Consider the following 27,872-nt stretch of genomic DNA (forward strand, 5'->3'; position numbering starts at 1 on the left):
TTTTTTAAGAGGAAATCCAAAATGAAAATATTGTAAGCAACGAATGCAAAAGGAATTACTTCATGACATATAATCTGGCACAGTGCAAACAAATGGTCATTAAACACATGGAGTGGAGGCAAGGATGGAGCATGTAAAGCCCTGGAGACAATGAAGCTAACTCTCTGTGGTGTGTAGATGGGGAGATATAGATTCTTGCTATTGAGGTTGCACAAGGACATTCCTTTCTCTACCCACAGTAGCAAGTGAGTAGTTTTTCCATAGCAACTTACTCCATGGTTACACTGTTAGTGCCATATGGATGAGGCTGTTGAATGGAATGATACACTAGCTAAAAATAAGGGAAGGCAATTTTACTGGTGCTCCAAGACCTTATTCCCTCATTTGGAGTGCATTATTATGCACACCACACTTCTGATGATAAGCTTAAGGCGCAGAAATACAGGATTTAATTTCTCTTGGATGGGAGAGCACTAGAGACATATGGTGTTTTAAAAAAATATTTTATCAAAAAAACACACAAGCAGAAGTTAGTAGAGGCAAATGCGCTCTTTAGGCAGATAGCACAGCTACTAATACTGTACTGCATCAGGTTCCCAAATAAAGCAACTGCATCTTTCATGCATTAGTCAACTTATAAAGCTTGCTCCAAACTGTAGTGGTGTCTCTGGTTCTCCCCAAAATGTATCTCACATCACAAAGCCAATAATTTCAAAGAAACATTAAGGTTCTTTTGTTAAAGAACCTTCAGGTGACATTTTTGGGTGAAAAAGTGTATCATATGATGAACCCATTTGCTATAATAATGACAGTCCAAATTGAAAACATGGGAGGAAGTATGCATAGCAGCCTGCAAATTTGATTAAGGCAATTCATGTTAAAATCTTGCGTTTTAAATGCCACATTCTTGTTCTTGATTTCACAATGCAGGTATAATAATATAACAATGTGAGCTGGTCCTCTAAAAGATTACAAAATCAAAATCCAGGAGCAAATCTTTTTTCCCATAGAGCAATTTTAGATGCCACTAGTTTAATAAATTGGTTTGAATACACTTTTATTTACATTTTGGTATATAAAGCACACTCATAACAAAACATTTATAGGCATGGGGGTATCGGGAAGCAGTCTTATGTACAGTATGCATGTGATTCTGATAGATTATCATATGATATTAAGTCTATAATATATTCTTACTAATGCCCTTTTGAGTATTAACCACTATTTTATTGAGTTTATTAAAAGAAACTAAGGCTTTGGTTAGAAAAAGTGCAAAGATAGATTAATATTGCAGTATTACTGCAGCATATTAAAACATAAGCCAAAATTGCAATTTATTTCAAACACAAACACAGTCTAATTTATAACTGCAAGAATACAAGCTCCATATTACTTTTTATAGAGGCTATTTCTCCATACACATATACATTAGAATGTAATTATCTCTGTAATATTGTAAAACGTATTGGGTTTCTTCCCGAAAATCAAGTCTATATTACTATTTAGTTAGCAATATAAACTCTTATATTCTACTTAAAGCAGTTCAATGCTGTATAATCTCCATTGCTACCATCATTTTTGCCATTCTCACATTAACCTTCTTGAGTATTGTTTGCATTTGAAAACTCTTTTTTATTATATTCATCACAAAGGTACAAAATGGTTGTGATTTTCTGCATTTCATACATTGTTTGACATTTGCAGTGAGTCACTTTTCTAAAACTGCTGGAGAATAAGTGCCCTTCCAGAATTGTGGCCTTTTGCAGGTGTGTTCTGCAGCATGCCATTAATGCAATAACAGTCCATTAGTGGTAGATTTATATTGGATGGTCTACACCTCATTCCGATTTATTTGTTCTGTGATTCTTTGCCAACTTTATAGCATTATTGTTGTCTGGAGAGGCACCCTTGCTCAATACCTTAACAAAAGTGGGGCAAAACAATAACCATCCGGGTTATTTATGGTATGATTTCAGCAGGAAGCTTCAGGGCATGCACTGACTGGAACCAAAGCAGTAAGTCCGTCCCAAATCTTTTGCAGGCAGAAACAGGATGGAAAGCGAGATCACTACCCCAATACCATCTTGAGCACAAATAATTAAATAGATACAGAATAAAAGGGACATCTAGAGGGACCTAAAAGCGCAAAGTAAACCATGGGAAAATAAGGCCATCTATGGCTACTGGTTATGATGGCTACATACTGTATTATCTCCAGTAGCAGAGAGGGGATGCCTCAGAATGCCTGTTGCTGTGAACAACTGTAGAAGATTGCTATTGTATTCATGTCCTGCTGATGGATTTCCTAAAGATGTATGATTGGTCACTGTTGCAACAGAATGCTGGACTAGATGGGTTGTTGGTCTGTCTGATCCAATAGGGGTCTTCTTAGGTTTTTGAGTTCTTGTTTCTGATTCATAGGTTTTCCAATTGGAGATCCTTAAGCAATCTCTGCAGACAAAAGGCCTTGTGTTGGTACATTCATTTTAAGGTGTGACAACAGGCCACACACATGATTAAAGAACTAAGGCTTGATCAGGGCAAAATAAGCTACTGGTAGGTAACTAGAAACCAATTTCAGTCTTTTCTTCTAATTTATCCCACTAAAAAGGATTAATGCAGACTGCAGCAAGCAAAAACTATGAAAAGGCTTTTGGCACATTAAAACACCAAGGCTGCACTCTCAATCCCAGTTACCTGGTAGCAAGTTTCCCTGAATTAAATTGGGCTGGCTTTGAGTATACAGTAGATGTGCCACATTCACACCATATATTTAAAGCACATGGCTTCCCCCCCAGAGAATCCTGAGAACTATAATTTCCCCCTCACAAGTCATAATTCACAACACCCTTAACAAAATACAGTTCCCATTATTCTTTCAGGGAAGCCATGTGCTTTAAATGGCTGTAACACACTACTAGTACATCAGCTTTTGTAAGTCAGAATCCATCAGGTGCATGAAGTATATACTTAGGGCAGGGAAGGGAGGACAAGGAGCGGGGAGAATATGCAAAAACAGGTAGGTAATAGTTATATAAACGCAAAAGACTTACAGTGACAATGGACAAGGATGTGTTGGCAGTACCAGTGTTAACATAGGTAGGCTGACAGAACAGATGAACAGTTCACGTACGGCATAATATATGTTAGCCTTTAGGGTGTCCCAAAATTCTTTGTTGTTTTGCTACAATAGACATGTAATAGGCAGATATTAAAAGGCCTCCCTCAGAAAATTGCCCATAGCATGATGCGTTCCCACGCTGATCTTTCACTACATCACACGTGTCAAGAGACACCAGCTCTTTCTAGCAAGAGCTGCGATTGGCACAGAGCAGGCGCTTCATCAGGACCCTTCACTAAACCAGGGGAATGACGAGAGCTGTGATTGGAGGAGGCCGCACGTGTTGCGTTCTCTAAAGCAAAGAGCGGCGAGCTGATCCGCTCTCGGGTTAGCGCTGCCGGGAATGAAACCCTCCGCCGCGATTGGCTTCGAACCATGCGAGCGCCGGCTCGCGATTGGTCGCGGTGGCGGCGGCGGCGCGTCGCGCGTCGAAGCACCTGCTTCTTCGATGCCTTCTGGTTCGGGGCGAGCGGCGCATGCGCGCGCGGCAGTTGAGGTGATGCGCTCTGGCAGGCGGCCGGGCTTTTTGCTGGGGAGAGATTCTGACGGGACCGTGCTTCGCGGACGGTAACGGCTGCGTGGCCTTTCCAGGGGGTCGTAGGTGGGGGGCGGGCGCCCTGCTCACGGTTCCGCGCGTTGCCGAGGGCCCCGAAGCCGCGAGCGACGGGAGGGCGGGTGCGGGTTTCCTCAGAAAGCCCTTCGCAGAAGCGGCTTCCTCCATCCTTCTCTCCCCCCCCCATCCCTCCGCCTTCGGGCTCAGCCGTTATTCTGCCGTTGGCGTTTGAAGGCTGCGAGGCTTCGGCGCGAGCTGGCTGCGCTCTCTTTCGCGGGGAGAGAGGTGGGAGGAGGAGGAGGCATCTTTCCGCTCGGCCTCGTCTCGCATCCCCGTCAGCCCCATGGCCGCAGAGCGGTGCGGAGTCGCCCCTTCTCCCGGCGGCAGCGCTGCCTCCGTTGGGGACGGGCCCTCTGGGGGGAGACGCAGAGATCAACACCAATTAAGCCTTTGGTAGCCGAGGAGAAGGACGCCCGGGTGGCGGCGGAGGCAGCTGCTTGCTGCTGCTGCTGCTGCTGCAATAGCAGCATCAGCGGAGGCTTCGCAGCCAGGACGACCCGAGGTCTCCATAATTACCTGCCTGAAGCGGGTGAAATTGTTGCTAATTGTAGCTTCAGCGCCTCATTTCTACTTGTTTGTTTGGTATCATCAAGCAGCCAAGAAGCCCTAAACAAATGGTGGATCCTAAACAAATGGTGGCAGCAGGTCCCACAGATGGCAGACCTGCTTTGGGGCACTGGAGAGATGCACTGTGACGATTTAGCCTGTGGTGGGTCAGTGTTGGTTTGGAGCCAGAATTTTGCATTGTTCTTTGTGTTGGACTGGGACCAGAGTTTAAATGACTCCTCAAGAAGCTCACTCTATGACCTTGGCCCAGTCACACGCTGCTAGCCTAACCTATATATCTCAGAAATATTGTGATGTGTTTTCCTGAGCTCCTTTCTGGAAGGGTAGGAATATATATACACACACACCATATATTTACTGATGGTGAACTCTGTTCTTTGGACAGTCTGTTCTTGTGTAGCCAGAGTGTGCCTCCCAACTGTCAGTATTTTGCAGGAAGAATTCAAGCACATCCCATATTTTTAGGTTGGTGCAATTGAAGTGGATTAAAATGCTGTCATGATACTGCAGCAAATGCATTAAAAAAGAAGAAGAAGTTTTTACAGTTAGGATCGTAAAGTGTGAGATGAATGAATTATTTATTTGGAAGATGTGTCAACAGCACCCTGCAAGCAAATTGGGATGAATGCTCATTGACTTATGACAAATCTTGTAAGCAAATAAGAATGAATGCTCAATAAAGACCAAATATAGAGAAAACACGTATAAGCTTTGTACAATCAAATCGTGGTGAATAGTGACTAAACAGGTCATCTGGAGGAGCCCAAAGAGCATCACTTGTACAATGAATTATTGGCAGACTTGGGGAAGCCCCAAGATTTGCAGAAGTACAAAAAGCCTTAAGGAAAATACTTAAGAGAAATCCAAAAATGAGCCCAATGAGGACTGACCATGCTCAGTGAGCATGAAATGTTTGCTGACCATAGAAGAGGGGAAACAGAATATAGTATATGGGAAGAAGGCATGGTTGGCTAGCTGGAATTGTGAACAGGAATGTTCCACGCTGCTATTTTGTTGCAGGATACCCTTTTTATTTATGAAGATCTGGCATACTGATCAGGTATCACTATAGTAGTTATCCTAGGTTTTTGTAAAATTAAAGCATAGAGCCACACAAAAATAGCAGTTATGAAAAATGTCAGGGGATTCTGAAAACTTGACCTTGGAGTATGAATTTGGGTTTTAATATTGATTAGGACTTTCCCAAGGCATTCTGATGCTTGAATTAGACAAAAGTCCAAATGGTATTCTCAGGCATGCTAGTCATATAAACTACCTCCCGGATCAGAAGCACCATTCTTCTGAATATCAGTCCTGGGTAGGACAGTGGGAGAGGGCCATTGCATGCCTATCCTTGTGGGCTTCCTTTGGTATCAGGTTAGCCACTGTGGGAGACCTAATTGTGTGCAAGATAGGCCTTTTGTCTGATCCAGTGGGGTTCTAGTGAAAAGTGGGTCCAATCCTTTGGGAAACTCTCCTGGCAAGCCCCACTGAAAATGAACAGGGAGGCTTCTCTCTTGTCAGTGCCATGTTGGTTTCAGTTAAGTTTTGAGTAAGATCCCCCCCCCCCCAGTTGATTGCATCCCATTTCTTTCATTTGGCACTTTGGCACTTCTGTCATCCTTAATGGAAAGCAAAATCTGACAGTTGAAGTAGTCTCAACTACCCTCGTGCTGGGTTAATCCATTTCCATTTGCTTGTTATTCTGTTATTGGATTCTTACCCAAGCAATTAAGGGTAATAATATTCAACACTCGTCCTGCTTGGAGTATAGAATAATGGGTACCTAGAATTCTAGAGTTGGAAGGGACCTGAAGGGTCATCTAGTCAAACCCCTACAATGCAGTAATTCTGCCCACAGCCATCCCTGGGTGGGTTTGACCCACCAACCTTCTGGTTAACAGCCAGCTGTGCTGACACATTGCGCCACAGGAGGGCTGTAGATTCACTGAAGTTAATGGACATGACTGACTTAAGTACACTAATTTCAGTGATTCTACTTACTTGAATACCCCCCTAAGTCGTGTTCACCCTGAATTCAGCCCATGCTGGCACCTCCAGTAATAATAATAGTAATAATAATAATAAGAATAATAAGAATAGCAGACCAATATGGGTGGCACATTGAGGAAGGGATGCCTTCTTCAGTGTGAACTGTTGCACACAAAGATATCTTAGGTGACATTTCTTTAGATGTCCCCATTCTCACAAGTGAGGCCAGTGAATGGTTAGGGGGAGTTCTTTTTTGGGGTGGTGCTTGACTCTTGAATGCCTTGTCCTGGAATGTTTTTTCATCACTGTGCAAATACATACCCTGCTCCCTGCAGGCCTTTGAAAAATGTGACTAAGCTTTTAGCTTTTATTCTGCTGCTTTTGATTTTTCTTCTACTCCCTTGCTGGTTTTTATTGTTGGTTTAATTATGTTTTATTTATCTTACCTGATTATTGTTTGCCACCCTGGGAGCAATAATATTGAAGGGTGGAGTATAAAACTTTTTCATAGATACATAAAATCTTCCATGGTTCACAGTTATGACAACTTAAGAGTTCTTCTCCTGAGCTGCTAGACTATTTTTAATGGTCTTTGCATATTTTTAGCTTGCAATTGCTAACCAGTTCATCAATCATACATAGATACTTCCCAAGGCTGCTATAAGCCTTGCTTTGCTTTAATCTTCCCAGTTATGTCTTTACCAGACCAAAATGTTGAATTTTTTTTCTAAAATGCCAGGAAGTAACTAGCAAGCAAATCTATTTCTGCCAATGTCTGAATTAAAAGCTACAAAAAGTTATTTGTTGCATCTAGCTCTTTATTTGGCTTCCGTGTTTTTGTGCAAGTGATGCACGTTAGTGATTACACTGTTCTGGCATGTATGGGCTGGGTTTGATATGCATTTGTGGCCTATGCATGTAACGTGGATCTTTGAAGGATACGATTGGTATGCTATGCCCAAAGCTAGAGAGCATTTTTTTCCATGCAAAGAAAGAGGCAGCACCAGAGAGATTAAAAACCAAAAAAGGAGACGAAGGTGCTCAAATAGAAAGCTAACTGTAGTTTATTAGTATGCCATATGTTGTATCATTTTGATGGATTGTTGTTCCAATAAGTAAGTGAAATAAACTTGTAAAATGGTATTGTTTCTGAAGAAGAAATGTAAACCAATATACTGGGAATGCTACAGCAAACATTGGGCTGGATCCAGTCTAAGAAGGTTGTGTTTGTAGCATAATTCTAATCATGTCTACTCTACTGAATGAGCGTCAAGATCCTGCTTCTTGCATATAAACCCCTAAACAACTCTAGACTAGTGAGCTGAAAAAAATCCTTCCTTCTACTGCCTAGAGAGGAAATTAAATCCAGTTAGTTTTGCCATGAGATGATAATTATTGGCCAGTGGTAGCATGGAACTGGGCTTTTTCACTGTTGGTCCCAGTTTTTGAACACCTTCCTCGCAGAATACAATAATTTCTCTAATTGTTACACTTTTTAGCTATAGGCAGATTCCTGTTTGTACAGTGGCTGTGTTTTGGGATATCACACACATTGGTGGGGCATACATAAGCCCGCCCTGTTCCACCCTTTTCCAGGGCTGAAAATGGCATGTGTGTCGGTTGCACGCGTGCCAAACACACACAAACAGGGAGTTGCCTACAAGTTGTTTACTTGTATCTTTTAATTATAGTTGTTTTTGATGTTTGGATAGAACTGTTTTATTGTGTATTTTAATTATGTGTATATATTTTATAATTGATTTTATACTTTTAACGTGCTTAGAAGCCATTTTGGCATGTAAGCAGTATATTTGTATATATCAAATAATAAGTAAGTTCTGTTGAATTCAATGGCTCTTTCTCCTACTACAAGTGTTAGAACTGCAACCTTAGTTCTACTGGAATCGGTGTGATTCAAATTATCATTACTGAAGTTCAACTGCCTTAGTCTGTTTTTAACACCAGCTTGTGGCTTTGAATTCTTTTTCTTCCATATTTGCAGTTCTATTCCAGCTGTTATGAGCAAGCTGCCTTCCATTTTACCATTTATATTAATTTCATTTAGTGGATAGTTGACTAGTAGAAATGACAGAATGAATGTCTTTGCAATTTTGTACTCTGGCTTCTCAGATCGTATAAATCTTTCCCCATTTGCATTTCTCTTTTACAGGTAGCCAGGATGCAATTCCAGTGGGATTGGCTGTGTTTCAGTGTCTTGCTGTTAAGTTCAGTAAGTGCAGAATCTGAAGATTCAGAAGTTGAAGTAGAAGGTTTTGACAAGAATTCAGAGGATACTAATGTTGAAAAAGGCAGCTCATCTCTAGAGGTAAGATTCCATCTTAAAGAAGACATTATCATTTTTTGCTTCTTTTGTTGAGAAGCAAAAAAGCTCTTGGTGAGTTTTGGAGATCTGAAATGGAAAACCTGCTCATTCACACTGATATGAATAGCACCATGTGGGCAGGGCTTGCTGATAAAAGTGATGAAGCTCATAAAGTCATTTCCACTTTTGAGGAGAAGCCACATCCAAACTGTCATTTTTTTGTGTACTTGAGCATGAGTTCTGGAGAAAACGAATACAGTATAGCTGCTCATGCATTGCATAATCCATAGTGTGGTGTGGTGCCCTTCACATAGGGGTAGGGGGGGAGCTTTCTCTAGAGACTTCCTCTTTGTTTATACTCTCTCTGGCTCTTAATTTGCAATAGTCATAGTTCATAATATTTATAGTATTCAGAAACTTGGTTATTGTTGGGGTTTGGGATGTATGTGCTGTGGAAACTTAGTTAAGTGATTAAGCTCACCACAGAAAACACGTTTAGCAGAGCTGTCTTTACTAGGCCAACACCAGCATTCACCACTATACATACACAAACTATTTACAGATGTTACAAGTAGTCTTTTCTCTCTGATCCCAGAGAGGGTTCTTTGCTTCAAAGTGCTTGCTGTGTTACAGTCCACAACCAAGTCCATGCAAAGTTCTGCAACCAATAGAGTTCTATGAGTTCTGAAGTCTGGCAGTTTTACAGATAAGAAAGTCACAAGGTGCATTGTGGGGAATGAATAATCTTTGCTGACTCATGAGAATTAACGCATTAACTGCATTCCTTAACCATTCTGAGTGAAGAATCCAGAAGCTCATCGATGCATTTGAAGAAAGCTTAATGTAAAATGTGCTTATATCTATTGTATAATGCTGCCTTGTTTTTAATCACTGATGTGGTCTCCAAAGACAAATAGGAATTGTACTTAAGTGAATGAGCAGACTGCCAGAGGAGGGACAAAACTCTTGGCGCTTTCTCTTGTGCTTCACTGCATTGCTGGGCTGTATATGGAGGAAGGCACTTTCTTCCTACCAAGCATAGAAGCCAAGTGAGTTTCTGGCAGAGGGATGGAGCATTTTATCCCTCTTCTGATAGCCCAGTGTGGGTTCCTTGCAGGATGTGGATCCTACTCATCTAGCATAACCCTGCAGACTGGTGGCGAATCCACTCCTTTGATGCCAATCTGCTGTGTTTTCTAGCCTGAAATTTTGTGCCAGTCTGCTTTTTTATTATTCATAAGCCTATTTGGGGACATGGGTGGTGTTGCGGTCTAAACCACTGAGTCTAGGGCTTGCTGAGTGGAAGGTCGGTGGGTGAGCTCCCTTTGCTCGGTCCCAGCTCCTGCCAACCTAGTAGTTCGAAAGCACGTCAAAGTGCAAGTAGATAAATAGGTACCACTCCTGTGGGAAGGTAAACAGTGTTTCCGTGCGCTGCTCTGGTTTCACCAGGAGCAGCTTAGCCATGCTGGCCACATGACCCGGAAAAACTGTCTGCGGACAAACATCGGCTCCCTTGGCCAGTAAAGCGAGATGAGCCCCGCAACCCCAGAGTCATTCGCGACTGGACTTAACTGTCAGGGGTCCTTTACCTTTACTTTTAAGCCCATTTTACGAGCTAAATATAGATGAGTAAAACAGTTTATTAGGTAGTAACTTTTGGATGCAAATTTGCAGAACAGTTTTTCAGATTGACGTATTATTAGCACACACCTGCTTTTGAAAGACTTAATTCCACAAGCTATTGTACATCAGAAGTTTTGCTTCTGCAGATCAGAATTTAGCAATTCTTGGACACTCAAAACCTTCTTATTTGTTTTGTGCATCTTATGGGTTTGGCTGATTATTAAAACTCAATCTATAACACATGGGTTAGTTATTTTCAATTAATGCAATAAATATAAAAATATTTAATTGATTTAAAACTCAGTGCATTTTACTTGAATGTGACTATTCAGATTTTGAATGTATTTTTATAAATATTTGGTAGGTTGAATACAAGACGCCAGAGCCTACTGGAGAAGTGTATTTTACTGAAACTTTTGATGATGCAGTGCTGTCTGGGTAAGAATATTTCAAAGGAAGCATTAAGTCCATGCAGTATGATTAATTAAAGACAAAAGCTGGAAAGCTTAGCTTGTTGTAATTGGTTGCATGTAGGAATACCTATTCAGATTTCATTATTTGGGCTGGTGTTTTAATCTGCTGGGAGGTGATGCTAAATACTACTTATAGAAATATGATAAACTCCTTAGTATAGTATGTCATATTTGATTTAAACTGTTAACTGTTATTACTTCCTGAAAAGAGAAATAAATGTTCAGTTTTAGTAAAAACTTTTACTTAAAGACAAAACTTTTCAAAGAGTAAATTAGGACTGCAGTATTAGTAGATAAATTTATTAAATTGGTAAATCCATTTGCAAACTAATAAAAAAGTGTCCCAAATTGGATTTTAAAAATTAACTATTTTAATCCAAACATTTACAAATAAGTGGAAAGAGGGAGCCTTCTTAGATGCATTCTATCTTTGCAGAAAATGAGACTGTCCTTTCCCCAGCAGTCTTAAATCTAAAAGAAGTGACATAAAATATGGGAGTTAAGAAGAAAACTAGAAATTCACTTCTTGAGGTTGCATAGTTACGATAATGACTAGCTTGAATGGAAATAGTTCAGGGAGAAAAGAAGCCAAAAGGCAGCTGGTCTCTCAGCTGTGCCAGTTGAATGGGCCCTGCTTTCTCATCTCTGCTCTAACCAGATAGAATGGCCACTAGCAGAGATCAGTTGAGGGAGAGGAGTAGACAGAGGTAGCTGGAAGGTTCGTCCTTCTCTGACATGCTAGTTTTCTTACTTGCAAGCAATCTTTTACATGAAGAAGCATTCAGAAATGGAATCCTTCCCCACCTCCAGTCTGAAGTGATACAAAGCTTTTATTGCCTTAGGATCCTATCGCCTCATTCTGCTGAATTTGTAAACCAGGCCTAAAATTTCTTTTATCAAGTGTCAGCTCTACTCAAAATCCCAGTGACACCCTTACTCAAAATTGGCATACTATTTAACTGAAACATTAAACTAATTAGCAATTAAGCAAACCCTTTGCACTACAGAAACTTCGTATGAGCTGGTCATACTTCTGTCTTAACAGGTGGGTTCTGTCTCAAACCAAAAAAGAGGATACAGATGAAGATATTGCTAAATACGATGGTAAGACTAAAGCTTTCTGTTTTGATACGTGAGTGACTGGTATAAATTCTCTTCGATTTTCTCATTTCTGCTTTCAGAGTTTTCTGTTTTTAGTAAATATATTATCATTTCCATTTAATATTTCAAACTGTCAGACTGAAAAAGCGCACAGATGCTTTTCAGAATATCTCATTTCATGTAGCTATTAGCATCTATATATTTTTAGATGACACTTACTTTTGACCAGAAGCATAAAGATTTTTTTCCCATTGCTGTAAGCTAGAGATGGGAAACCTAGGGGCCTTCAGATGTTGTCAGACTGCAGACAGTATAGCCAGTGGTGGGGGATTGTGGGTGTTGTAGTCCAACAGTATTTAGAGGGCCACAAGTTCCTCACCCCTGATCTAAGCATTAGAACATAGAACACATAGTGACATTTTAGGTGTACATTAATTCCTTACCTCAGTGTTAACATAGCTCATATGGCAGACCAGGGCTTAGATTGAAAACAAAAAAGGTACGGTAGATAGTTTTTCTATTGGTAGCTTAATAAATGTTTTGCAAGACTACACAAGAATGATGCTACAGAAAAAATATGAATGCCATCCTTTGAAAAGTAATCAGTCAGCAGCATGAAGGCTGTAAGAACTGTGTGTCTAGATGGTAGCAAGTGGAAGAAAGGATTAGGAATTCCTAAAATATCCGTAATCCTCATTTCTTCTTCCTCTTCTTCTTTTAATGACTTTGAGCAATCAAAAGATATGGAGCATTCATCATGGTGAATCAATTGCCATGGTTTGAGTTACTATCATAGTTCCAAACTGTATATTTGTTTCCTTTTATTAAGAGCTTTTAATGATAGCTATGATGTAGGGATGGAATAGTAATGGTGGTTGACTATGTAATGGGAAGAAATACAGGAATCACTTTATATTGAGTCAGATCATTGGTCCAACTAGCTCAGTATTATCTATTCTAAGAGTTTAAGACAAGAGTCTTTTCGAGCCCTGCTTGGAGGTGCCAGGGAATGAACCTAGAATCTCATATGCAAAGCATGTGATCTTTCACTGAACTCTTCCCTCAGATATTCCGGTGCAGTTTGTACACAGTTAATCCCACGCAAATGTTTTTCTAATAATCCACACTACAGAGCACTAAGCATATCTAGTAAGAATGAGTTGGACTAAATTCATAGGAATACCTTGTACCACACCATAATTGTGGTTTTGTTTGTACTTCTCTTGCTGTATTTCTTTTAGGAAGATGGGAAATAGAACCTTTAAAGGAAAACACAGTGCCTGGTGACAGAGGACTGGTGCTGAAATCAGTAGCAAAGCATCATGCGATATCGGCTATGCTAACACAGCCGTTTATTTTTGATAGTAAACCACTGATTATTCAGTAAGTATATCCATACTTCGATGGTTTGCAAAGTGATTTTTTTTTTAAAAAAAGATCAGGATTCTGATTTGTAGAAAAAGGGAATGGGGAATCTGTGCCCCTCCAGAGGTTGCCTTTCCAACTCCTATCAAACCCAGCCAGCATGGTCAGTGGTTGGGGACGATAAGAGTTGTAATCCAACAACATCTGGAAGTCCATGGGTTCCCAGTTCCTAGTATTTAAGCATAATAGCAATTGCTTCTCAAACTTTCAAAACTAAAATTACTCAGCCATAGGAACAACTGGGGAGGAGCAACTAAGAATTTTGCACACAGTGGCTGAAGTATCTGAAATCTAGTAGCTAAGTGAACTTTTAATTAGTACTTGTCTCCAGAAGACTATTCTTGTGTTTCTGTTGTGCAGGTATGAAGTGAATTTTCAAGATGGCATTGATTGTGGTGGTGCATATGTTAAACTTCTTTCCAAAACTGATGACTTGAATCTGGTATGTAGTAATTGGGAGAGAGAGGTATGATCAGACATGTTTCAGTGTTGGGAAGGAGAGTGCCTAAATCTTTGGGTTCTTATACCAGCTGTTGCTTGGATATGTCCCAATATTTATAAGGAAACAGGTAATATCTGTACCTAGTCCCAGATTATCTGTCTGAGAAAAAAGTATTGTTCGTTTAAAAAAAAAAAGTGACAGCAAGTGACTGTTCAGCAGTGGAGCAAACTGCCACAAGAAGTGTTGGAGATTTTAAGCAGCAGTTGGATGGCCATCTATCATGTATGATCTAGTTGAGATTCCTGCATTGCAGGGAGTTGGACATAGATGACCCTTGGGGTCCCTTCCAACTATACAACTGTATGTCTATGATTTCCTAAGGAATAAGATACCCAGCTCATAAATAATAGGTTAGGTATATTTTAATCTTTGTAAGTGACGTGCCTAATACAGTGGTACCTCGTGTTATGTACTGTCCCCCTTGTGAATGCTTCGGGTTACGCGCTCCGCTAACCTGGAAGTAGGTCTCCTTGTTGTGAACTTTGCCCCAGGATGCGAGCAGAAGTCGTGCTCTGGCGGCGCGCACGCAGCAGGAGGTGCCATTAGCAAAAGCGAGCCTCATGTTATGAGTGGTTTCCAGTTATGAACGGACCTCAGGAACCAATTAAGTTCATATCCAGAGATACCACTTTATTCAGTAGTTCACACATATATGTGCACTCAGTGAATTAACCTGGTCTGCTATTGATGGGTCATCTTCATAAATTTCTTTTGTTGGAATATTGACTGTGTATCAGTATTTTTATACTGCTCAACAACCCTATTCCTAGAACAAATTACAATGTGGACTATGGGCTCATCCACACGTCCTTTTGTTCTGCTTTTTCTGGGCACAGGTCCAGGATTTCTAGGTCCATGTCCATGGGGATTATTTTGTCACATGGCCTTCACCAGGAAAACTCACTGTTTACCACTGAATTGAAACAAATGGCAGTTGGGATTTCTCTGGGTTGCTGTTTGTTCTGATTCAGCACTAAACAGCAGGTTTTCCCATGAAAGCAGTGGGACCAAAACAACCACCCAGAGATGGACCTAGAAATCCCAGACCTGTGCCTAGAAAGCATAGCACAAAAGGAAGTGTGGATGAGGCCTGAAATTGAAATACTGTGGTACCTCGTGTTACAAATGCTTCAGGTTACAGACTCCGCTAACCTGGAAGTAGTACTTCGGGTTGACAACTTTGCCTCAGGATGAGAACGGAAATCATGCTGTGCAGTGGCAGCGGGATACCCCATTAGCAAAAGCGTGCATCAGGTTAAGACTAGTTTTGGGTCAAGAACGGACCTCCGGAACGAATTAAGTTTGTAACCTGAGGTACCATTGTATATATAAAAGAACGCTTAGCAAACTTAAAATGCAACTGTCACAAAAGCAGCAAGATCATCTAAACTTGTTTCTTAAAAGCCTGGAAAAATAAATAGGTTCTTGCCTGTCACCAAAAAAGGCAATAAGGTACATGTTGGGCTACTTTACTGCATTTAAACTGCCTTTCCCCCTAGGAGCTCAAGACAGCTTACTTGGTTCTACTGCCCTCATTTTTTTCCCCTTGCAACAACAGTGTGAGCTAGGATAGGCTGAGAGACAACAATGACCATCTGCCAAAAAATCTTTTCCTGGGGAAAAGTGGCAAGACAAGCATAAGTGTGGATGAGCCCTAAGTGTGGTTTTGAACTTGGATCTCTCCAGTCATACACTAATCTTGGTCTAGAACAGCATTAGTAGAGAGAGAAAATAATTTGTTTAGTGGCTGAAAATGCAGCAACGTATTCTTTTTCAAAAAAACCCACTCACATATTATCATTTCCTTGTTTTTGTAACACAAGAAAGTCTTTAATAAAAACTTTTTTAAATGAAAAAACCACAGCTTATGTTTGTCTTATTTATAATCATTCAAGCCTAGTGAAGATTTGGGTTATTCAAATCTTTCCTTGGTGAACAAGAAAAAAATTGGACTTGCGGTTCCAGAATGATTAGAGTTCATGCTGTATTAAAGTTGCTGCTTGAATGGCTAGTTCCAAAGCTTTAGGAGCAGACCCAGTTGTTCCCTTATGTATGTCAGAGCGGTTCTGCAGGCAAAATTCCTTGCTTGCAATAGGGCTGCTGATGAAGGGATGAGGATGGCGGCAGGAAACTCCTATGTAGCGAATGGAATGGAAAAAGTTCTGCCTCATTGTGCCCCAAGTATTGAAGCAACATCTCCATGACTATCTAATAATAAATATTGTAGTGGTGTTTCAATAAGATGACATTATTTTAATGTGCTACCTAAGGTTGCAGTGTTAATTATATTTGGAAGTTCCAGTGGATTTTGAGGCATACTATTAGTCAAATCAGAGGAGGGTGTTTACTAGTTTAATAAGTAAGTAAAGCAAATCTCCCCTGCCCCCACTGGAATGTTTTCCTCTTGTCCTCACTGCATGACCACTGTCATTAATGGAAGCCTGTCTCTGGGAACCATTCAGGTCTAGAAAACGGACTGAGGTCTGAAGTTGTAATTCTGAGAATTAAAGCAGAATAACCTCTGGTATGAAAAGTTACTTCCACGTACATAACAGATATAGTTCAGAGGCTAATGTACTGTACACAAACTGAGCCTCAATACCATTATTTTAAATTGGAAGCAGCTTTGGGAAAAGTGTACCTTAGAGTAAAGTAGTAGAGATGGAAGAGTGCTTAAATCTTCTCCTGCTCAAAATTATGGAACTTGACATCTTCCCTTCTCCACCCTGTTTTCAAAATCATGTGTTTCTCTACTTTAAAATGGCTTTGGAGCTCATTTACACATATAGGTGTGTAACATATTAGCTATTTAAACATCTATTTATTTCCCTCTGCTGTCAGAGACGGTAACTTAGAGGGAGAATAAAATACCAAACTTCACATGAAAACTGCAGAAGGACCTTAGAGATACAAGGCTTGTCTTTATGCTGGATAGTCTAAAACCAGTTTAGTGCTTTTGATCTAATCCTGAATATTGGTTGGTAAGTTGGTTGTGCATACTTTTCCATATTGTTCTGTGAGGGAACTAAGGCATGGTTTATAACTGAGAGCAATATTTCTTCCATGTCATATGTAGTAATTTATGGCAAAGTAGGAAATAACCAAACTGCATGCCAAGTGCCAAAGTAATGGAGTGCTAAACTTTTTTGCTATATAAACTAAGAACAGTGTTCATTTTCATCCTACAGGAATACTTCCACGATAGAACATCTTACACAATTATGTTTGGGCCAGATAAATGTGGTGAAGATTACAAACTACATTTTATCTTCAGACATAAACATCCTAAAACTGGAGACTATGAAGAAAAACATGCTAAACGCCCTGATGTAGACTTGAAAAAAATCTTCACTGACAGGAAGACTCATCTATATACTCTTGGTATTCTTAAATTTTTAAGTTGTTTAGAAAAATAAGAACTGAAAACATTTTACAAAGCCAGTTATATATATCCATATTTTAAAGATGCTTTTAAGCTGTCGTTTCTGGGAACCCCATATGGTGTAAGTAGGGGGTGTCACATGGCATAGTGGGGCAGGTTTGGATAATGGAACTAGTCTTATAGCAGTTCAAATCAGGGAACTTCTATAACTTCTTTGCATCATTCCTAACTGCTGAAATTGGAAGATATTTCTAAAACCATTATACTAACAGTAGTTTGGTTTAGTCATGAAAGCAGTGAGGTTTATTCTGCTATTAAAGCAGAATTGATAACTTACTCTAACCATGTAAAAATTATTTTTAAATATGGATAGGACATTAATCAGTTGAACTGTCATATCTTATCAATTAAGTGCCTATTACAGACTTGTAAATGAGATCCATATACAACCAAGAATGCTCTTGTTTAAGTGCCAGCCTTCATATTTTTTATTTTAATTCTAAACTTGCATCAAGGTATCAACCACAAAGGAAGTCCTGCATGTTCTAGGGTCCAACACATTCATTTTCATTTAGAATGAATCAACTTCTTACCCACTCCTACAGAAGGCTTTCGCCCTCTCCCACAATTAAGCCACATGGCCATGTCCTGTAACTAATTTGTACTTCCGTTGGGTTTGGAAAAGAAGCATGAAGCAAATGCATATGAACAGTAATCCGAGTGGCAGTTAAGGCTGCTAATTAGCCAGAATTTTACTCTCGACATGTTGCCAGAATTACTGCTTGTTAAATAGGCGAAACCAGTTCAGCTACTTGCATGTACGTTCAAGCTGTCAACGGCATAATTGTGGTATGGTGACTTTTTGTAACATTAATTCCTGTGCATGTGTTATAAAAGCTGTGTCCTCTCCAACAAACGGTGCTTTTCCATGCAGAACTGCCCTGTAGAAATTTATACATGTAGGTGGCCGGCATTTTTTTTGAGACTCCATATGTGCCATCCCCCTATTCCTGACATAAAGAGCAAAAGGGGCATCTAGGCATGGCGTATTGAATCCTGCCTACTGCTTACCTTCACACAGCCATCCCATTTTCTCTAGTTCTTCTATTCCAGTCAGTCTCACTTCTACTTTTGGGGAAAACTTTTAGCTATATCCTATATTAAAACATCAGAACAACTCTCTATGTTATTCACTTCAAATACGATGACGGTTTAGTTTAGAGTGACTGAAATTCCTTTTAAAATGAAGTTAATTTTGTGAGAGGTTCCAGCAGTACACAGATGAGAAACATGTAGCTCTCCAGATGTTACCTTCATTATATGTGTATTTTATTATATTTTAGTGCTGAAACCTGATGACACTTTTGAAGTGCTAATTGACCAGGCAGTGGTTGGCAAGGGAAGTCTCCTGGAGGATATGGTTCCACCTGTGAATCCCCCAAAAGAAATAGAAGATCCCAATGATAAGAAGCCTGAGGACTGGGATGAGAGAGCTAAAATTCCTGATCCTGAGGCTGTCAAGCCAGATGACTGGTAAAGTAAACCTACACTGTTCTCTTGCCCTTTCCCTCCTATTACCGAGTACATGGTATGCAAATTTTCTTGGGTTTGATTTTGACTTTATGTAATTGATATTTGAGTTGCTAAGTTGGTAGCTGAAATACTAATTCTGATGGGGAGTCATTCATAAAGTAGAAGGGAAACCTCCAAAATATTTCTGTATTGTAAATTTGAATTAGTTTTGTCACGTTGCACCTAACTACCTTTTTATTTTGAAGTTTTCAAAAGCATAGACAGGTTTACCCTTTAGTTCATGCTTGGGAAGAACTTTACTAGGCTTTTTCTATCATACTGTATTTTGTCCATCTCCTGGTAAAGTTGGTCTGTACTTTAAAGGAATGAAGATGAGCCTCCCAAAATAGAAGATCATGATGCTGTTAAACCTGAAGGTTGGCTTGATGATGAACCAGAATACATTCCAGATCCTAATGCAGAAAAACCAGAAGATTGGTAAGATTTCTCTGCTTGTGGCAAAACTTTAGACAGGCTCTGATTTCTGTAGCAAATTAGACTGATAGGTCTAGATATTCTTATTCACGACTTGATTAGCTGTTTTGTTCTCCTGTGCTTTGGTTTATGAAGTAGTTTTATATCTTTGCACTATTTTTAAATTTTCAAAATTAAATAATAATATGTAAGCTGACTTGAAGACTAAACGAAGGTGGGATAGAATTTTTTAAACACTGAATGTGTTAAAATGTTAATATTGATACATCAAACAGTTGTCCCTAACCTAACCAGTATGTGCTATTTCACTAGACTGTGTGCTAATTAGAGGCTAATTCTAGTCTGCAACTTCAAGGCCTGGATCTCAAAAGTATGTTTGAAACATCTGGTTTGAGTGTTCAGAAGCCATAGAATTGCAGAGTTGGAAGGGATCCTGAGGGTGATCTAGTCCACCCCCAGCAATGCAGGAATCTCAACTAAATCATCTGTGACAGATGGCCATCCAACCTCTTCTTAAAAACCTTCACCTCTCATGGGAATCTGTTCCACTCTCAAACAGCTCTTACTGTCATTTATTTTCACATGGACCACAGTTTTTTCTTAGACAGATAATCTGGGACTAGGTATAGATTTCACCTGCTTCCACTGCTGAACAGCTCTTACCATCAGAACTTTCATCCTGATGTTTAATCGGAATTTCCTTTCTTGTAACTTTAATCCATTGGTTTGGGTCCTACCCTCCATATGTAATTGGGGAGGTTAATAAATGTGTTGATGAGTGTCTTAAAAGCTGAAGCTTTTGGCAGTTAGGAAATGACATTTGATTTTCAGCACCTAGACTGGTGCAAGATGTAGATCCACAAGAAAGGAACACATTTTCTTTGGCACTGTACTTGGAACCACATTTCAAGCTATCTGAAAATATAAAGGATTGTTTTGCTATTCTGTATCCACATTTTTCAAAGAATGTTTGTTACGTTGAAATCTGGGAGATGCTTTTTCTTCTAAGCTACTAGAAGTAGTTTGGTGATAGGAATAAAATACACTAATTTACAGGGAGTTTGAACAGACGTGTTGATCATTTGTACAGGGATGAAGAGATGGATGGTGAATGGGAAGCTCCACAGATTCCTAATCCAAAGTGTGAGACTGCACCAGGCTGTGGAGCATGGGTACGCCCCATGATGAGCAATCCAAATTATAAAGGAAAATGGAAACCACCTATGATAGAGAATCCTAATTATCAGGTAATAATTATTAGGTATGACATGTGCGTTAATAAAATACTTCGTTCTTTTCATCTTACTGATTTTTGCTGGATAAGTATAAATAGGGTTTAGTTTAGTTTTTTCTCTATCCATTAATCAGACTTAACAGGGTTGTTTTTTTAAGAGATGCTGGAAATACTTTCCTTTCTTAAACTGTAAACTAAAGTCAGTGACTCAAATGACCAATGGCAGTGGAAGCAAGCGTGCTGTGGAAGTGCCCTATGCACTTAGAAGACCACAAGTTAAAAGAAACTGTGTTACCTGTTTTTAACAAATGTGGTATATTGAAGAAATTTCAATTATTTTTCAGAACTGAATCAACCTGCCTTGCTGGCCTATTTAATATTAAATGTCTATTTTAATGTGGCATGTTTTTATTTTATCTCTTACAGGGAATATGGAGTCCACAAAAAATCCCTAATCCTGATTATTTTGAAGATTCTCATCCTTTTCAAATGACTCCTGTTGGTGCTGTTGGCTTAGAGCTTTGGTCTATGACATCTGATATTTACTTTGATAACTTCATCATCTGCTCAGAAAAGGAAGTTGCTGATCGATGGGCAGCGGATGGATGGGGCTTTAAAAAATTGGTTGCAAGTGCTAATGAAGTAAGAATTTACTATATTTTGTTGTGCCCAAATACACAGTGTTGCAAAAAAACTTTTTGTCTTAACCTTCCTATATTAGGATTGTTGTGAACCTGAAGGTGTTTGAAATACTTGTAAATATTTTTAACAAGCCAGAATGACCTCATATGCAATGAAATTATTAACGGTTATGGGTTCAGTTGTCCCAGGGTGTTTCATCTCTTTACCTCCTTCTCAATTCATTAAATTATATTTAACTTATTAAAATATTAGTGGTCCAATTCACTCCTATTGAAAGTAAAGGAAAATGAAATTCCCAAACTAATTGGTGTCCATTCTGCCCCAAGGAACTTACCCAAATAGAGTAGGAAAAACACTACCATGTTGTTTCAATCCATGTCATTGTATCATCAATCCTAGTCATTGTATCACTTCCAAGAGCATATTGTGTGGTTATACCACTTCTGTTTTTCCTTTGGTACAAAATATAACCTACAAAGGACTGCAGGGAACCATTGGACCCTGGATGTAAATGTTACCTTCATTCTTTTCCAAGTTGATTTTATGTTGACACAGGAGCTGACACTCATAATGCAAACTTGCAACTGTGATTTCAGGCAAGAGAGGACTATGCCCCCCCCCCAATGTTCTTGGACTCTTTTCCCATCAACTCCAACAAGAATGGGAAGTGGTCAGGAATGACGGGAGTTGCAGTCCCAAAATCTGGAGGGTCATTGGTTCCCCATCCCTGACAATATAGGCATTTGGAATTTTTTTCTTTTTTATCTTATGGTAATATACTACAATGTTTGTGATAGGCCACATTTTTAGAACAATACAGTGGTACCTCGGGTTACAGACGCTTCAGGTTACAGACTCCGCTGACCCAGAAATAGTACCTCGGATTAAGAACTTTGCTTCAGGATAAGAACAGAAATTGTGCGGTGGCGGCGTGGCAGCAGCAGGAGGCCCCATTAGCTAAAGTTGTGCTTCAAGTTAAGAACAGTTTCAGGTTAAGAACGAACCTCCAGATTGAATTAAGTTCTTAACACAAGGTACCACTGTATCAATAAAACATCCCCCCCCCCCAGTTAAACTAAAGTAGTTTTGCAGTCAGTCATTATTTCTATTTCCAGCCAGAACTTTAAAGGGGTCTTTTCAACCATAATAGCGGATTTTGGCAGGGTCAAATATAGAAAAGAAAGCCCTAAAACTCTAATTTTCAAGTCGAGTCATAATGTCATAGCTTAACACTTAATGGTTGTGAATATTTTATGGTTTAATTTACTGTTTGTATGAAAAATGTAAAACCCCCAATAACTTAATAAAAGTACATGATAGAACTGTGCAGATGCCCATGCTAGAAACCTGCTCACATGCTCCATTATCTGCCTTATGTGGTGTTCCCATTGTTAGGTCCCTTGACTGTGTTTGCGGGTCTGTTTTACGGTAGTCACATGACATTCAGTTTGGCTACTTCCAGCTAAGGCTCTTAGTGCAGTGTAGTTACTCAGGGCTGTTTGCAGATCTCCAGGGCCCTGAACAGCTTCTTTTCTCTATGTCCCCTCACCTGTTAGTTTCCTTCCTTGGTTGCTGTTTCCTTCATGCTGTTTCGGAAAAATACCTTATGGCAAGACTTGGCAAGCTCTATAATGTGTGTTTTCTTTTCTTCCATCCAGCCTGGTATGTTTAGTCAGCTGGTGACTGCTGCGGAAGAACGTCCATGGCTTTGGGTTATTTACATCTTGACATTAGCACTACCTATAGGATTGGGTGTACTATTCTGCTGGCCATCCAAGGTACAGGAGAAACTAATCGGATATCCTCATTTTTTGCATGATGCTTAATGCGCTTTCTATCCAAATATTTTTTCACTCAAAAAATCCATTGGGGTGAGAGGGAAGATGAAGTTCTGAGGCTTGCCTCAATGGTGGGTGGATGTTAAAAAAAGGGGGGCTATCAGCTTTTTTTGCATGATTGTCCTTCTATTTTAGAAAATAGATGACGATATGGACTACAAAAAAACTGATATAGCCAAGCCACTTACAAAAGGAGGACTGGAACAAGAGGTACAAAGGAAAGATGAAGACCTAGAAAAACCAAATGAAAATGGTGGTGAAGACGGTAAGGGATTTTAGCCTATTTAAAAAACTGTAGTGATCAATGCTGAAAAATGGTAGCTAAATGAAAAAAACAAAAACAATGCAGTTCATAGCACTTTGTTTTGCTGCCTGAAATTGCTGTCTATACTTTACAGCACTCAAGATAAGTGTATTTTTGTTTCAGCAAGATCAAAATTGTGTAGTTGTGTCTTGTAGCTAACTGCTTTCTTAGTTAGTTCTTTCCTGCATTCCAGACTCATGGAATTGAATATTCTGTGTTTTTTCTCCCTAATCATATGACACAATTTATTTTCATATTTGGGAGTATTTTAGCTCTTTGTTTGATTTTTAAAAAATGTTTAATTCTTTGCTTATCTTACTTATAAATTACAGAATGATAGCTAGTTCTCTTAATAGCAATTTGTCATACCAATATTTAAATTGGTCAGCTAAATAATATGTCAACAACTACATTGGGGTAGGAAATTGCCAGTCAGACAGGTGTTGCTGGACTGCTGTTCCCATCATCCCTGAACATTGGCCATGCTGGCTGGGGCTGATACAATCTCTTTTTTTTGTCTTTGTTACATTTACACCCTAGCTTCCCATTTTGAGAAATGCCTAATACAACCTACTTTAGAATCCTCAGTAAAAAATAAATGTTGATTTTCATCTTAGTGACTAAATACTTCTCAGCATCTAAGACACTAATGGAGTTTTTCCACTGAGGGCTTTGCAATGAATGACAGGTACCTACCCCTGGTTCCAAGCAAAGGAAACCTTGCTGCTGAACCAGAACCTCAAATATTCTTTGTTTGCTTTCCTGTGACCTCTTTGCAATCCTATGTATGGAATTGTGAATGCACAGAGCATGGTGTTGGGAACATGGGAGTGGAACTCTTGGATACAGATTATTTGGTCTGTCTTCTGTCTCCCTTTTAATGATTGGATCACTTTGTAAGTTTTATGCTGGAATTTCTAGCATCTTGTATAAAGAAAGTAAGATGTTGAACTTCTACATATTTTGGAGATACTCTTTTTCTTTCACTACATTAAATTATGATTAGGGTTAGGGTTTTTTCCTAATTCAAATCCATTTTTTCTACTTGCTATAGGTGGAAATGGTGGGGGATAGAAATAGTAAGACATTTCAGCAAGAACAACTTGAGAGAACTGGGTTTCAACCCACAACAATACTAAGATTTATCCCTAAATATTTACTAAAGGGTGATAGATGACATCAGTCATACTCAGAGTAGACCCATTGAAATCAATGTCTACTTCAGTGGTTATGGGTGTGCTCTGAATATATGCTACTACCATTGGATGTTGCTGGAAAGGTGTTTGTATGCTTTTCTGAATGTTATTATTTTCTTAATTCATAATGTTACCCAATAACATTCTTAATTTGAAAATGTATTGTAATTTAAACTCAACATTTTTCCTACGTCTTCATGAAAATGAGAGAGATACTTAGGTGCTTGTTAAGAATTCACATTGATCTATTCCAATAACTTGCCCATTATGGATATACAATTTGCAGCGCTGTGCAGCTCCATTGTTGACATACTTCACCAACACAGGCCCTGTGGTTTCTTCTTATTGTTAAGGGTTTATCCAACCTGTATGGTCTTCTGTGCCATTGCTGAATTTTAGCCTTTAGAGAGCTAAACTGAATAACCGACTTGTGTCTTAGAATATGAAGGTGGTGAAGATGAAGAGGATTATGAGGAAGAAAATGAAGGTGGTGAAGGAAGTCAGGAGGAAGAAGTTAATAAATCAAATAAATCTGGCTCTGAAGAAGATGAGGTGAGGTTTCCAAGAATGAGATAATATACAAAGATTATTCCGTGTTGCAGCTGTGTCAAAACATGGGGTATAATGGCAACTTTCCCCCATGGTACTAATACAGGGCATTTTATTTCCAATCTTGTGGAACTTCTTCCCAGCTGAAATCACAAGCCCCTTCCCTGTTGAACTTCAGGCACTAGGTGAAGACTTTGAATTTATTTAAGCAGGCATTTAAATTAGACTTTTCTGATTTCACTGATAATTTTAATTGGGTTTTTTAAACTGTGTTAAGCAGTATATAAATTGTTGAAATAAACATAAAACAATAATACAGTGGAATATAGAATTGTTCTGGCTTGTGAGATCTTGTCACTTCAGTGCAGAAATTCAAATATTTTCCCTTGTATTTAATGCATCCTAAATTGTTTTGCTGGGTATTTGTATAATTGTCATAGTCTCATAATTTTGATTTTTTTTTTTAATACAAGCAGTTTGCTATTGATCTTATTTGGAGATCACTATCTCTATATGGCATATTCTATCAGGTCAGAAATTGGGTTGAGGCTGTGGCTTCAAACATGAACTCCAGCATCCATAGCTAGCCTCACAAGGCATTTGTGTGCAAGCATTCTAGGATCATCAAGTAGGAGTTCCTCAGCAGATAAATCAATTTGGAAAGGTTTTCATGCAGATACATAGTATTGAGTTTGGGAGGGAAGCTTCAACTTCCCCCGCAATCTGGTTGATTTCAAGAAACTGAGGTTTAGGAATATAGGTGTTAAGTTGTAAGAGAAACTGCATCCATAAACTCAAGTGTTCATATTCCCATTTTATTATGTGAAGAAAGAACAAACATAAAAGCTAAAAATTAAGTACTTTGAGAAGCAAACATGGGCCTGAATCTGAGCAAAATTAAGTTCCCTTAAGCCACTGAAATCAGTCAGCTTAATTGTGCTTAACTCCAGTGGATTCAACAGTTTAGACATTGTTTGGGTAGAGAATATGAACTATATTATATTTTGGAAAGATGATTGCATCCCTCTCCCCATCCCCACCCCCTGCAGATGAAAGAAGCAGATGAAAGCACAGGATCTGGTGATGGGCCGGCAAAAGCAGTGCGTAAAAGAAGAGTACGAAAGGACTAACTTGTTTCCACCTAGTATTGACAGGTCCAGGTTACAGAACATAGGCATGCAGTTTTCACTTGCCTAACAGCATGCAAGTTGTTGAGTCTTAACCAAAAGACTGAACTCAGCTTAGACTCCTCTGTTTCCATTCTCCAGACCATCTTAATCTTGTCAGACTTTTCCTTTATTCTGAAGAAACGCTCCGACTTGTGAAGTTACCTGTTTTCTTTACTTCATAGAATAAAAAATGGTGATATGTCTGATTTATTGTAAATATTATTTGACGTTGTTTAGATAATAAATATTTGGAAATGATTTGGCTTCAAAATATTACCCTTTTTAAACCTCATGTAAATGGGATTTTCCAGCTTTAGCACAAATTACACTTTAGATAAAAGGCATGAACAGTAGATGCAACATCCACTTGGATGCCTTGAAAGAAGAGATGACTGCCAACTCTTTGCTGAGCTGAATGCAAGAACTGTTTTGGCTCTTTTTTATATCAACCTTTTTTTCCTTTACTGCAATGTCAACCTACAGTTTGTGCGTCACATGTTAGTTTGTGTTAGCAGTTGCTGCTGTTTTTGTTTTACAGAGAACTGCATTGTCATAATAGCATGCTTTACATTTAAATGCAAAAAATGTTAACTCTATTCAAGTACAATGGTGTACAAGAGAATTTTTCACATTTTTATAGTTTCATGTTTCAAGCCAGAATGGCATAACCCGTTTACAAAATATTTGCTAAGTGTATATTGCCTCCTGAATAAAACTTTTAATATAATCTGTTCTGCTTAAGTTAAACTCATTAATCCCTGTATTTTTTGGAATGACTGAAATGACTCTCCTTAGAAGTAAACTAGTAAATATATACTGTAACCATAACATTCTATATTCAGCATAGCCCTCAAACGTTACTTTTTAAAAGAAGCTATATGTACACCTCAATGTAGGCAAGTTCAGAGAGGATTGATTTAAATCCTATTTTCCATTGATACTACATTTCCTAAGAAGTGGTGCAGATGTGACCACTAAATCACCTGAATACAACACCATTAATTCTTACTGTAGTTCAAAAATAGTTGGACGTTTGCATGCTTTACTTTTACCTGCTAGAGGGACAATCCTATACATAAATCCCATTACATTCAATGAAGCTTGCAAATGGGTATTAGGATTACAGTCTTAAATATGGGAATATAGGAATATGGATTGTTGCAATGTTGCTACTTTGTTTCATTATCCTAACCACTGAGACCAACTATTGCTGAGAAACAACTTCTCTTCCCTGTTAAGAGCCTATTCTCATAGTGCTATGATAGTGGTGGGTTACTGACAAGCTGCAAACTTCCTCTTCAGATAGGGGGCACAAATGCAAGGTATCTTGAACTAGTCTATTTTCCATTAGACAAGTGGCGAGAATAATACTTAACTGCTTGAATGGGCTCAGTAAATACACATCTGATGCTGCAACATTACTGAAACCAATAAGATATAGGTGGAAGACCAACTGAAGCCTCATGCAAGACTGGACTATCAGGAGCAGAATGCATGTTAATGAGTCATTTAGGGATCAGGTGGGCAGAGGGCATTCAGTGAGTATATTTCCCCAACAGCAAGAGCCCCCAGTTTAGCAGAATTGCTGTATCAGGTAAGTATACTACTACTTGGGGGAAGATACTCATTCCTATAATTAAAGGGCAGCAATTGTCACTATCATTTTCAAAATCCCAATGAGGCATTCCATATTAAACCTAATAATATGGACTAGCTATATGCATTATAGCACTAAGCTGTTAAAACAGTTTAAAGTGGTCCCTTGTGTCTAAAATACAAAGCAGACTGAAAATGCCAAAAGTCTGAAGGGC

The 27,872-nt window shown here is 39.1% G+C and overlaps 1 protein-coding gene and 1 long non-coding RNA gene across 4 annotated transcripts; one reads left to right on the forward strand and one right to left on the reverse strand.

Annotated features, from left to right (window-relative positions):
* Nucleotides 1–1,015: 1,015 nt before the first annotated feature.
* Nucleotides 1,016–3,884, reverse strand: LOC308485908. Its single transcript, XR_013990849.1, has 2 exons — nt 3,747–3,884; nt 1,016–3,184 (listed from the first exon to the last, which is right to left on the reverse strand). It is a non-coding gene; the product is annotated as an uncharacterized lncRNA (long non-coding RNA).
* CLGN (calmegin) lies at nt 3,450–26,788 on the forward strand. Of its 3 annotated transcripts, XM_081021971.1 has the most exons (16): nt 4,255–4,447; nt 5,322–5,361; nt 8,464–8,619; nt 10,604–10,677; nt 11,758–11,816; nt 13,055–13,196; nt 13,599–13,680; nt 16,929–17,121; nt 18,466–18,655; nt 19,019–19,132; nt 20,220–20,376; nt 20,790–21,005; nt 22,664–22,783; nt 22,979–23,108; nt 24,783–24,895; nt 25,942–26,788. In XM_081021971.1, the coding sequence occupies exons 1-16, from the start codon at nt 4,389–4,391 to the stop codon at nt 26,020–26,022; spliced, it is 1,926 nt and encodes a 641-aa protein (XP_080878097.1). In that variant the 5' UTR covers nt 4,255–4,388; the 3' UTR covers nt 26,023–26,788. The 3 variants fall into 3 exon arrangements, with proteins under 3 accessions (XP_080878098.1, XP_080878099.1, XP_080878097.1); XM_081021972.1 differs by lacking the exons at nt 4,255–4,447; nt 5,322–5,361 and adding an exon at nt 3,450–3,617; XM_081021973.1 differs by lacking the exons at nt 4,255–4,447; nt 5,322–5,361 and adding an exon at nt 3,585–3,688.
* Nucleotides 26,789–27,872: the final 1,084 nt, after the last annotated feature.

Source organism: Podarcis pityusensis (genome assembly GCF_964106645.2).
Source record: "Podarcis pityusensis genome assembly, chromosome: 9".
Taxonomy (NCBI): domain Eukaryota; kingdom Metazoa; phylum Chordata; class Lepidosauria; order Squamata; family Lacertidae; genus Podarcis; species Podarcis pityusensis.

What these genes read in the sequence shown, in the direction of transcription:
- CLGN (XM_081021972.1), top strand. Translation starts at nt 3,465, where the DNA reads ATGAAACCCTCCGCCGCGATTGGCTTCGAACCATGCGAGCGCCGGCTC. An exon ending in GATGATGCAGTGCTGTCTGG is followed by an intron (nt 10,678 to 11,757) that starts GTAAGAATATTT and finishes CTGTCTTAACAG; the next exon opens with GTGGGTTCTGTCTCAAACCA. An exon ending in CTGGCTCTGAAGAAGATGAG is followed by an intron (nt 24,896 to 25,941) that starts GTGAGGTTTCCA and finishes CACCCCCTGCAG; the next exon opens with ATGAAAGAAGCAGATGAAAG.